Source organism: Aegilops tauschii, chromosome 5 (genome assembly GCF_002575655.3).
Source record: "Aegilops tauschii subsp. strangulata cultivar AL8/78 chromosome 5, Aet v6.0, whole genome shotgun sequence".
Lineage (NCBI taxonomy): Eukaryota > Viridiplantae > Streptophyta > Magnoliopsida > Poales > Poaceae > Aegilops > Aegilops tauschii.
In genome coordinates, this window is record NC_053039.3 from 533,048,341 (window position 1) to 533,059,531 (window position 11,191).

General features: G+C 46.2%; 2 protein-coding genes across 2 annotated transcripts; one reads left to right on the forward strand and one right to left on the reverse strand.

Moving 5' to 3' along the window:
• Positions 1-509: 509 nt before the first annotated feature.
• On the forward strand, positions 510-1,769 carry LOC109731750 (protein ELC). The gene has a single exon (XM_020290928.4). It carries the CDS (start codon positions 600-602, stop codon positions 1,548-1,550), a length of 951 nt encoding a protein of 316 aa, XP_020146517.1. The 5' UTR covers positions 510-599; the 3' UTR covers positions 1,551-1,769.
• Positions 1,770-6,528: 4,759 nt separating this feature from the next.
• LOC109731762 (calcium-dependent protein kinase 8) lies at positions 6,529-10,986 on the reverse strand. Its single transcript, XM_020290938.4, has 8 exons — positions 9,905-10,986; positions 9,320-9,443; positions 8,870-9,013; positions 8,636-8,788; positions 8,321-8,436; positions 8,001-8,168; positions 7,675-7,908; positions 6,529-7,037 (listed from the first exon to the last, which is right to left on the reverse strand). The coding sequence occupies exons 1-8, from the start codon at positions 10,418-10,420 to the stop codon at positions 6,888-6,890; spliced, it is 1,605 nt and encodes a 534-aa protein (XP_020146527.1). The 5' UTR covers positions 10,421-10,986; the 3' UTR covers positions 6,529-6,887.
• Between the last annotated feature and the right edge of the window lie 205 nt (positions 10,987-11,191).

Consider the following 11,191-nt stretch of genomic DNA (forward strand, 5'->3'; position numbering starts at 1 on the left):
TATCTTCCTCCTCACAATCTTGATCTAAACCCTTTCTTTCTCTGGCCGCCCTCTAGCTCAGCCGTCTGCCTCCTCCGCCCGTGGCCGATGATGCTCGATCGCCCTGCCGCCCCGTCCTCCCCTCACTGTCGGGTTTGGCGTCGGCTTCGGCTCCGGCCATCCCTCTAAAGCCGGCGAACTACCCGATTTCTCTGGTAAACTTGCACCCCCAGCATCACTAAGATAGACCAAGAGGGTGCTGCTTCCCGATGAGCCGGCGGCTGCTCGTCCCCGCCATAATGCTTTGCCAGGTAAAGGAAGAACATTTTTGTAATTTTGCATCGACATGTTTCAGTGTCGCGTTCTGGCTATGACTTGTTGCAATTGTTGATTAGTACTACTAGCAATGTCGTTGAACAGTTGGCGGAATTGTGAGGCTACACCCTGCACGCCTGCCGCTTTCGGTGTCGCGTTCTACGTGTCGGTAGTTTTCCGAATCCTGACTTCTTCCCCCCAACGCGGCCGACCTGGAGAACAAACCAAAGACAATTCCAATAAGAAGAAACCGTACGTACGTGGCGGTTGCGCCGTTGCGATCCATCTATCTATTCTTGTGATCGATGGCTCCTCCCGCGCCGCCGGCGAGCGGCGCGCAGCACCAGTTCCCAGACACGGCGCTGCCCTACGCCGAGGACGTCAAGTGGCTCGTCCCCGACCACCTCGCCACGCTCGCCGAGGCCTTCCCCTCGCTCCGCCCCAGGACCGCCCTCTTCACCCACGACGACGGCCGCGCCGCGCGCCTGCTCCAGGCCGCCGGCACCATCCCGATCGTCCACGCGGGGGTCTCATATGACCTCCCCGCCGTCGTCTGGCTCCCGGAGCGCTACCCGCGGTGCCCGCCCCTCGTGTTCCTCTCGCCGGCCCGCGGCACGGTCCTCAGAACCGACCACCCCCTCGTCGACCGTTCGGGCCTCGTCGCCGCCGCCGCCGCCCCGTACCTCCGCTCCTGGGCGTTCCCGTCCTCCAACCTCCGGGACCTCGTCCGGTCCCTCTCCCACGCCTTCGGCATCGACCCGCCCCTCCTCCCCGCCGAGGTCGCCTACAGGCGCGAGGCCCTCGCCGCCATGGCCTGCGCCGACGTGGCCGCCCTGCGCGCCGCGAGCGAGGCCGAGATGGACGCTCTGTTCGCCGTGCAGGCCGAGCTGCGCGGGCGGGGCAGGGCGGCGGACGGCCTGGTGCGCCGGGCGGGGGAGGAGGTGGACGCGCTGGAGCGCCGGCTGCAGGACGTGACGGTGGCCGCGTACACCCTGGAGGCCTGGGTCGCGGCGAACCGGACGACGGTGGCCGCGCACGGCGACGCGCAGGCGGGGGCGGCAGTTCAGCCCGCGGACGCGCTCTCGGTGCAGAGGCTCGAGTGCGCGGCCATGGATCTGGCGCTGGAGGACAGCATGTACGCGCTGGACGAGGCGGTGCAGCAAGGGGTCGTGCCGTTCAGCGGCTACCTCCGGAGCGTGCGCGCGCTGGCGCGGGAGCAGTTCTTCCAGCGTGCCCTCTGGACCAAACTTTGCTAGGAAGGTTTTTTTTGTCCATGGAAGCAAACTTCAAGTCTTATCTTTTTTTTTCCGAGAGTACGCCAAAAGCGTACCTTATCTTTATAGAAGGGAGAAAGACAGTTTACAAGATTCATGCAATCGATGCGAACATCCATCGCCCGAGCACCCACTCACACCCACCTACAAACCTCCAGTCTTATCTTCAGATACAGAAAAATTCAGAGACCTGGTTTTTTTCGATGTACTCTACTCTCAAAACACATAGCTTTGCTCACATGCTCGGTTAATGAGGAAAACAGTCGTATAGCCACTGGTGTAGCTGAAGGTGGCTAGGAGTGTTCTTTTCTTCCCAAATGATAAGCGCCACACGTGTGGCACGAAGCACTTCGGTTCCGATATTTTTTTACTGCTAATGTTGCCATTTGAAAAGAAAAAAACTAACCTAAAAAAAAACTAAAACTTGCCATCCGAAAATAAGTTGCCATCATCGCGTCATTAAAATTGTCATCAGAAACGTTCGGAGTTGCCATGTGTTCGTGCCACACTTATATCACTTATCAGGGTCCCGGCAATAGCTTTCTGCTCGGCTGGAGCCTCTAGATGTAGCTTGTTGAGGAGGGCCTGGTGAGCACATCCTAGAGGAACTCAAAACTCTGGAAAGAGGCAGGAGCCATGAAGAATGTCGTTGTTGAGAGCAATCTGATTTGAAACTCAAAACTCTGGAAAGAGGCAGGAGCCATGGAGAATGTCGTTATTGAGAGCAATCTGATTTTAGTCCATGTATAAACCTTTTGCTCTCCTTGTATACAAATAGGATGCGTCATGAGTGTACTAAGAGCAACTCTAACTGATACCTTAACAAAGGCGTATTGGAAAATAACCGCCATTTTAGTGTTTTGGAGCAAAAAAGTTAACCAGATCAGATACCGTAAACTACCCCTCCCCCCTATGGTGCAACGGCCCCCTCCCTTGTGATCCTTGAGATCTTGAGGCACCCGAGCCTGAAGGATTGGTTGAAGAGAAATTACTCTGAGATAATGGGAAGGAAGAGGACGAGACTGATGATGGTGTCCTATACCCTCCCAGGCTCCATGATGAAGTCTCATGGCATTTTTTTTGGTATGGCAGATTTGCCATGCTTTCTTAGAAATCAATTTTGTTGTAAACCTTGCCATTGTAAAAAATAATATCATGGCAATTTATGAAATAGTTTGGTCCAACTCGGATGGCAATTTTTTGGAATTTTCATTTGTTATATAAGTATCATGCTATTGTTTTACTAAATGGATGTAATATAGTCACATGGGCATTTTTTTCTTCTGTTAGTCCTTTTTATGCCTTTTTGGCCTTTTTAAAGTCCTTCTACTGTATGTGCTCAAATATGGGCCTTTTTTTGGCTCGTCTTTTCTTTTCCTTAGCGCTAAGTTTTCTCGATTGTGGGGAAACATATCGTTTAGGCTGGGAGGTTCTCCAGATCGAACGAAATCGTTCGATCGGTACCTAGTCACCTACCGAACAATAAGTTCGGGCGGATGGTTCTCGAGACCGAACATTTGGCTGTTATTGACGTATATTTATTTAAAAAAGTGCACTAGTTTACACTTGTTCTTGCACAATACCGAATTGTGCAAATTTTGCATATTTTTGTGCAAGTTTTAAATACATTCTGAATCCTCTTTATTAGAATTTTTTTTAACAACAAGTCCTTATGATTGTCCATGTTAGGCATATTTGCATGATACCCCTTCCTTTTCTTTTTACTACCCACATTTGTTTTGTCTTGCGCCAAACTTTATAAAATTATATCGAGCCTATAGAAAAGAATATTGACATTCTTAATACCAAGTTTTCTTTCATTTTCTTTCCTATTTGGGGTAATAGCAATGTACCTTATTCATTCTTCCTTGGAAAAATTCTATTTTTTTAAGTTTTTTTTTTTACTAGTAACAAATTTTCTCTGCCCAACTCATCGTAATGATCTTAATTCGCCACCTTAAAGCCCATGGTGTAAGAATATTGTTTAAATCCAATATGACCAATGTAATTTATGATGTGATTTTAATTAAAATTTTAGCATAATGGTTGCTAAAATAGAAGACTAGAATTGATGCTTAATTCCAACGTTTTTGTGCAAGTTTACACTTGTTCCTGCACTAGTTTACACATGTCATTGCATAATATCGAATTGTGGAAGTTTTGCATATTTTGTGTGCAAGTTTAAAAGAATGATATGAATCCTATTTGGAAGAAAAAAGTTAGACAACAAAACTTTATGATTGTCCATTTAGGCATATTTGCATAATACTACTTCCTTTTATTTTTGCTACACATATTATTATTATTATTTTGCGGGTTACACATATTATTTTTGTCTAAAGTAAAATAATAATTATATCAAGGTTATAGAAAAGAATATCGACATTCATGATGACAAGTTTTTTTTCATTTTCTTTCTTCTTTAGGGTAATTACCAATGACCCTAATTTATTCTACTTTTTCTTGTTCTTATTTTTTATTTGTTTAAGTTTAAGTTTTTACTTCAACGAATTTTTTTAACCAGCTTGTTGTGTTGATCTTAATTCCACGCATTAAAACCCGTAGTGTAAGAATATTGTGGGAATCCGATATGACCAATATAATTTGTTGTTTCATTTTAATTAAAAACAGAATAATGGTGCTAAAATAAAAAAACTAAAATCGGTGTTTTAATTCCCTCTTTTCTCCTCCCATTATTTTGTAGAGGTACAGTGTATTTGTGTGCAAGCAAATATAATTATTAAGAAAAAAATTGTGTACATGACAGTGATTGTACACAGTGATTTACATGCATAGTGTGGGTGCATGCATAAAGGACAAATGTTAGCAAGTTTTTCAGCCTATGAACAGGGGACAATTTGACTGAAACCAGAAATATTTTCACGCACCTGTCGCATAGGTGCCCCATATTTCACACCCCGAAAATTCTTGTTTTGTGGGATTACTTAGTGCAACACTAACCCTTACAAATTGATTTACTTAGAAAATCAACAAATCAGATTTATTATTTTCTAGTATTCATGTGATGTATTGAAAGATGTCCAATTAGGTATAATAAATAAGATAAAATGCCGTTGAAAGTTGGTGGAATTAAGGTTACACTGGATGGCTAGTCTGACGAAGCTAGAAAAACCTTTTGATGGCCCTTACTCCAGGAGGTTGTCCGATTGGTAACTAGAAACCCTATGATTTTTCCGGGCAATCAGTCTACCTATAATCATGTTCAAAGTTTTAAAAAAAAGGAGCGACTAGTGCTCGGTCGACTATCGTCAGCCATCGGGTGTTGTTTGTTTCATCTCTCTGCGATCTTCCTCTACACTTCCAACTAAAAAAACAAGATGCTTTTCAGTTATATTTAAGAACAGAAAAGGAAGAAAAGCAACCATTGGATTTCTCTGCTCCCAGTGCTTAATGCGAAAAGCTCGACATAATCCCAAGGATGGGAAACCGCTGCTAAACCAGGATCTCCATATCTTTGAATAAAAGCCAGCCTACGAGCATCTTCGGTACTATAATGAAGGACGTTGACACTATCCCATTCTACGTAGCAGGGGTAATTCCAAAAACATCTTATCTAAAAATTATTCTTGCTATTGTTTTTCTATGTGTGTTTGTAGCTGAGCTAGGTTTCATTTTTGTCACTGTGGTTGGATTGTGTCACTTTTTTTACTAGGATTGCCGGTTTATTGTAACTTGGGCTCTATAATTGGTTGTCTGTAGTTAGCAGTGACTACAACAACTGAAGAACAAATCACGGGAACCTATACCCCCCCCCCCCCCCCCCCCCCTTTTTTACCAAAAGATAAATCAGTTGCACGTTAAGTCACACATGGTGTTCAATATGCAAATAAACAAAAATGCCATAGTTGCACATTTAGGGGCCGTTCGGAAACTCTTCGCTCCTAACTCTGCTGCAGGAGCGGAGCGGCATCTAGTGTAATTTGAGGGAGCAGCCAAATGGGCGCTCCGCTCCCTGGCGAGGAGCGGAGTATTACCGAACACGGCCTTAGTAAACTTAGTTGCACACAGTTTTTGGATGTGTCATGTAAATGATGTGGTGGTAAACATGAAGCAGTTGCGCATATACTAAACCTCCCGTTGCACAGGGTTTTCAGACGTGCAGCTGATGCAACGTTGAATGTGCAAGTACACCAAAAGGCCTCGGTTGCATATTCAGTAAAGGAAATCACAGTTGCACATGGTCTTACGAAGGGCAGCCGAGGCAATGTGCCGATGTGGATGGGCTGCCTCCATAGCTCATGCAAATGGTCCATGCTGGACTATTTGGCATGCCATGTCATCTCTGGCGGTCCAGCTCGGCTTGTGCTGCTGCAAGAGCAAAGCGGGCTCTTGCAGAAGAACCCACTTTCCCTTGACAGAAAGTTTGCATTCTCTTAATAAAAAGATTAAACAAAAAAAAGTCCGATACTTGCTACTTTTCAACTAAAGGAGCAACCTGTTGGTTCACCAAACCCCGACCCAGTATCACACGTTCTCCAGGTCCGAAGGGGTCCAGTGCCCAACCACCGACTCCTCCCGGAATTGCGTTATCGGAGGCAAGCCAGGAGTAGTCAGCCTTACTTCTGGATTTGAAATCACTGCTTATAAAAGGTATTGGGCATACAAGAACATTCTGCAGTATTAGCAAGAGGAGGAAGGGTTATTTCGCAAACTAAGCATAGGCCAGATGGCTAGGCTCCATGTTCATTCAGATTTAAGTGCTCACAGCGATGATGATGATGATGACGATGATAGGTGCGCTCACAGTGATGATGAATTCTGTACTGTGTTTCTGAAGAATTCCCATGCACGACCAAATAACCTGTCACGGCAGAAACTTGCATCTATTTGCCGTGTCGTCCGACAAACCGGAACCTCTGCGTTCCACAGGTTCGACTAAGAAAAACCGTCAGCACTCAGCAGCAAAGGTGAAAAGCCAAAGCTTCAGCGCACAGGGTGATGAGTGCAAGACCAAGACTCCTCTGTTAAGCATTTCCCATGCTACCTTTGTACATTTTACACTGCAAACGATTTTACTTACAAGCTACGATCTTCTTTACAAACAACAAACGCCAAGAATCGAGTGGTAGCTGCATTTACCGTGTGAAAGAAACAAAGAACCGGAGAAAGAAACGAGCTGGTGAAATCTGACGACAAAACCCCGACAACAAAACCCCAGCACAGCGAAACAACATGACACTCGATGGTCAATATATACCCCGCCCGTGCTCGGGGCGATCACGATCAGTAGTTCTGCTCGACAGAGCACTCGATGTGAGAAACAGAGCACCCCTTCTGTTTCTTACACCTCTGCTCGGTCTACTTCTGGTCGTCGCTGATGGACCCGTCCTTGTGCAGCTTCAGGCTGAGGTTGCTGAACCTCTGCCTCGAGTACTGCCGGGACGCCTTCCTCCAGTCCGTCCCCGCCTTCATCATCGCCGCAAACTCGTCGTAGCTTATCTTCCCGTCCTGTAATGTCCAAAGATCACGACACGGACATCGATGTCAGGGTTGAACTTAGGGGGTTTGAGCAAGTCAAGCTTGCAGCTTTCAATCGCAAATTACATATTACATCATATCATTATTATATTTATCCTTGTGACCTGGTCTGGCTGGTATGTCGTTTACTTTGCAATGTCTAGTACTGTACTATTCTTGACTGTCTGGTATGCCTTTGATCCTCAGGGAGGCTGAACAAGTCATACATGTTGCTACTTTCAACTGCTATTTTCAATATATCAAATCCTGTTAGGTTAAACGTTATCCTTGTCTGGTTGGTATGTCGCTTATTTTATGGCGTCCAGTACTACCATTGACTGTCAGGTATGACTTTGATTTTACAAAATCATTATTATAGGTGCAATGATAGCAATTGCCAATAATTTAGGGAATCCTTTAAAAGAACAAGCCTTGCAGCAACGTTTGAATCCTGAACCACCGGCATGGGTCATGCATGTGGAATCATTCCAGAAACTAATATTCAAATCAGTTTTCGGTAGTAGGTTGGTTTCAGTTTTCAGTAGTAGATGAGTCATTAGCATATGTTCTGAGTTCTGAGAAAGATGTTGTACAGTTTAGTGGGTTGTTAAGGTATGAGAGGGCTGACCTTGTCTGTATCTACATCATGAATGATGCCATTGATAATGTCTTCATCGCAAGCTCCATCCACCTCATCCGTCAAAGCCACTCTAAGCTCTTCGATCTCTATGTACCCACTCTTATCTTGGTCGAAGTATGAGAAAGCCTTTTGGATATGTTCATCGTTGCCTATTTTTCTCACATGGATAGACACCGCAACGAATTCTCCATAATCAAGGGTGCCGTTTTTATCAACATCAGCCTGCAAAAGCAAAGTGAGTAACTACCTTCAGACCTCTCAAAAACCAGACTATTTTTTTTATATGTAGTAGAAAATTTTGTTTTGTAACTCACAGCATCCATCAACATCTGAAGATCTGAATCATGCATTTTGTTTCCGAGTTTACGAAGTCCAGCCTTGAACTCCTCAAAGGTTAGTTGGCCCTTATTGTTTACGTCCATGCTATCAAACATTTTCTTTATGTCAGCTACTTCTTCTAAAGACAAATGCTCAGCAATCACCTGCAAAGGTTAAAACATATAAGTTGATTTAACTAGAGAAATCCATTTGAAATGTGACTTTTATTTGATGACATTAATTCTGCATAAATGTTTTTGTTCAGTGAGGATACTGATGTAGTTGGAACTTGGAACTAACATGTAATGAGTCTTACCCTTAAGGCTTTCTTCTTTAATTTGTTCATTGCAGAAAATTGCTGCAGTCTTGCTCGGACAGTATCGCCGAGTTGAATGTCAGGATTCTTTTTGGAATCGTGTAACCATGGATGTTCTGCACATGCAACCAACAACGTCACAAAAGAAATAGGGAAATTGTCTGATAGAAGCAATTGGTATAACCATGTCAGTTCATATTCATCAACTGCTCACGGCCAAGACATAAAACAGGCATATCACCGTATAAGATACAAACACAATTCACCATTATGTATGCTGTTATGCAATGGAAAAGGAAAAGCCATAATGCTCACCAAGTACTTGTGCTGCAGTAAGCCGTGCGATTGGATTTGGATCCAGCATCCGCCTGACAAGGTCTTTAGCAGGCTCGGACACTCTGGGCCACGGGTCTCTTTTGAAATCTACCACAGAGCGTATAATTGCCTGTGCTACTCCCTGTTCAGTTTCTGCACAACATGGCAGGAATTTGTAAGGTGATTTATAAATTTTCCCGCAACATACATTCAGCCTAATCCTCAGTTAAGTACCTGCCCAAAATGGTGGCACACCACAAAGAAGTATGTAAAGTATAACTCCTGCACTCCAGACATCGATTTCGGGGCCATAATTGCGCTTCAAAACCTCTGGGGCCATGTAGTATGGACTGCCTACGATTTCACTGAACCGTTCACCTGCATACAGAAGCCATCATCGATGATGAGTAACCCTTCAGTTCTGCTGCCAAAACATTGTACATATATTCTCAATAAACTGTATCAATGGAAGTTAAATCCATCTTGCAGGGATGGAAAATCAAGCAAAATACAGTGGATCTATCATATAATTTAATAAGAGTTTCCGTATTTGCTGTGAGTGGCTTGAAATTACGACATAAATCAGAGAAGAAAAATGGGAAGATCGACACCGCTTATTTTAGCAAATCTAGATCATAAGGTGCAAAGGTATGTTACTGAGCACCAGGTGTCTGCTGAGCATACCAGGCCTGAAGAACACAGATAGCCCAAAATCAATTGCCTTCAGAGGAGAACTCTCCTTCTTGTTTGCATATAAGAAGTTTTCTGGTTTGAGGTCCCGATGGATGACCCCATTTCTGTGGCACATCTGTCACCATATAATAGCAAAGCAAGAGTACATGTCAGATTGTCAGAGGTCACAAAACAATCCAATAGTGCAAGAAACTGATGCAAACCCATGATGCAGAGCCTGCATGAACATATACTTAGAAATCGGGATACTCCTTAAAAGCAATTTCACTAATTGCCAGTTCGGTTAAACATTTAACACAAACGAAACCAATCCCCAAGGTTTACCAGGTTATCGATCCGGAACAACTGAACAATTAAATTAAGTTCTGAAGCTCAGCTAAGCTGAAAGCTAACATGAGTTCCTCTTCTTTACTAGTCTATGCTAAATTCATGAACACAAAGCTGCCAGTGGTAGCAACTACAACTATTAACATAGCTTGAGCAATAGCCAACAATTCTTCTCATAACTGAACTAATATATGGCATAGCAAGCAGTACTGGTGCTTAGCAAGCAAGAGAAGCAAGCTGCCTTGTTACCTGGACGACCTCGACGATGGTGCGGGTGACGGCGGCGGCGGCGCGCTCGGTGTAGTGTCCCCGGGCGACGATCCTGTCGAAGAGCTCGCCGCCCTCGCAGAGCTCCATGACGAGGTGCACGGCGTCCTCGTCCTCGTAGGCGGCGCTGAGGCTGACGATGTTGGGGTGCGGCGGCATGTGGCGCATGATCTCCACCTCGCGGCGCACGTCCTCGACGTCGACGGGGGTGCGCAGCTTGCGCTTGGAGATGGACTTGCAGGCCATCCGCGCGCCCGTGGCGGCCTCGGTGCAGAGGTAGGTGACGCCGAACTCGCCGCGGCCCAGCTCGCCGCCCAGCACGTACTTGTCGTCCAGGTCCCGGCCCGTGGGGTCCCGCAGCACCACCAGCCCCGCCCGCGCCGGCGGCGCCGCCGCGCCGCGGTTGTACGCGACGGTGTAGGGGTTCGCCTTGGGCTTCCGACGGTTCTTCCCCCGGCCGCCCCCCTGCGTCGACGGCGCGCCGCAGCAGTTCCCCATGGCGCCTAGCTACGGCCGCGGAGCGGGGTGATTTGGGGGCGGACGGCCGGCGGCGAGAGCTAGATTCAGCGGAGGAGGCGGCGGCGACGGGTATGTTGAAAAAGAAAAGGGAAATCGAGGGAGAAATTCCTGCGCGGTTTGTATGTAGCGCTGCTGCGTGGGAGGGGGCTGGCTGGCGTGTGGGCTGGGGCGGGGAGTCCGCGGACTCCGGCCGGCTGGATGCGTTCTGCTACTTTCTAGAAGCCAGCCATTAACAGCAGCGCACCGCGACCTTTACCACCAAGCAAAGATGAAATCTTTGCGGTTCACTGGGGATGGCAATGATGGTGGTATGAGGATCCAGCCTTTAGGGTGGAGATTTTGTGCGAATTTGAGAGGGATTAAGTTAACCAGCAGCAGGGGGGTGGTGAGGAGGATGATGGGGCAGTTGGTGCCGTGTTTCTAGAAGTTGGGCAGTTATTGTCCGGGAAATGGCACGGCCGCCGATCCATCATCCCTCGTTTCGGTTTCAAAAGTCCACACGCATGGGATTTCCATGCCTTATTCTCATGTCTTCACACTATAGTAATGCTAGCTTTAGTGGTTTATAGCTACAAAATGTCGGCTAAAACGATACCCCTACCTGTAGAAATCTCTCTTTAAAAAAGAGAACCTTTTGGAATGGTGTCAGATTAGTATAGGATTAGCGAGGGAATTTCCTGGTGCTGTTTTATACGACTGCCATTTTGTACTAATTCGATTGGTGGTTAGCTGGCAGAGACGCATTGGACT

What these genes read in the sequence shown, in the direction of transcription:
- LOC109731750 (XM_020290928.4), top strand. Translation starts at nt 600, where the DNA reads ATGGCTCCTCCCGCGCCGCCGGCGAGCGGCGCGCAGCACCAGTTCCCA.
- LOC109731762 (XM_020290938.4), bottom strand. Translation starts at nt 10,420, where the DNA reads ATGGGGAACTGCTGCGGCGCGCCGTCGACGCAGGGGGGCGGCCGGGGG. An exon ending in TACTGCAGCACAAGTACTTG is followed by an intron (nt 8,437 to 8,635) that starts GTGAGCATTATG and finishes TTGCATGTGCAG; the next exon opens with AACATCCATGGTTACACGAT. An exon ending in TAAAGAAGAAAGCCTTAAGG is followed by an intron (nt 8,169 to 8,320) that starts GTAAGACTCATT and finishes TAACCTTTGCAG; the next exon opens with GTGATTGCTGAGCATTTGTC.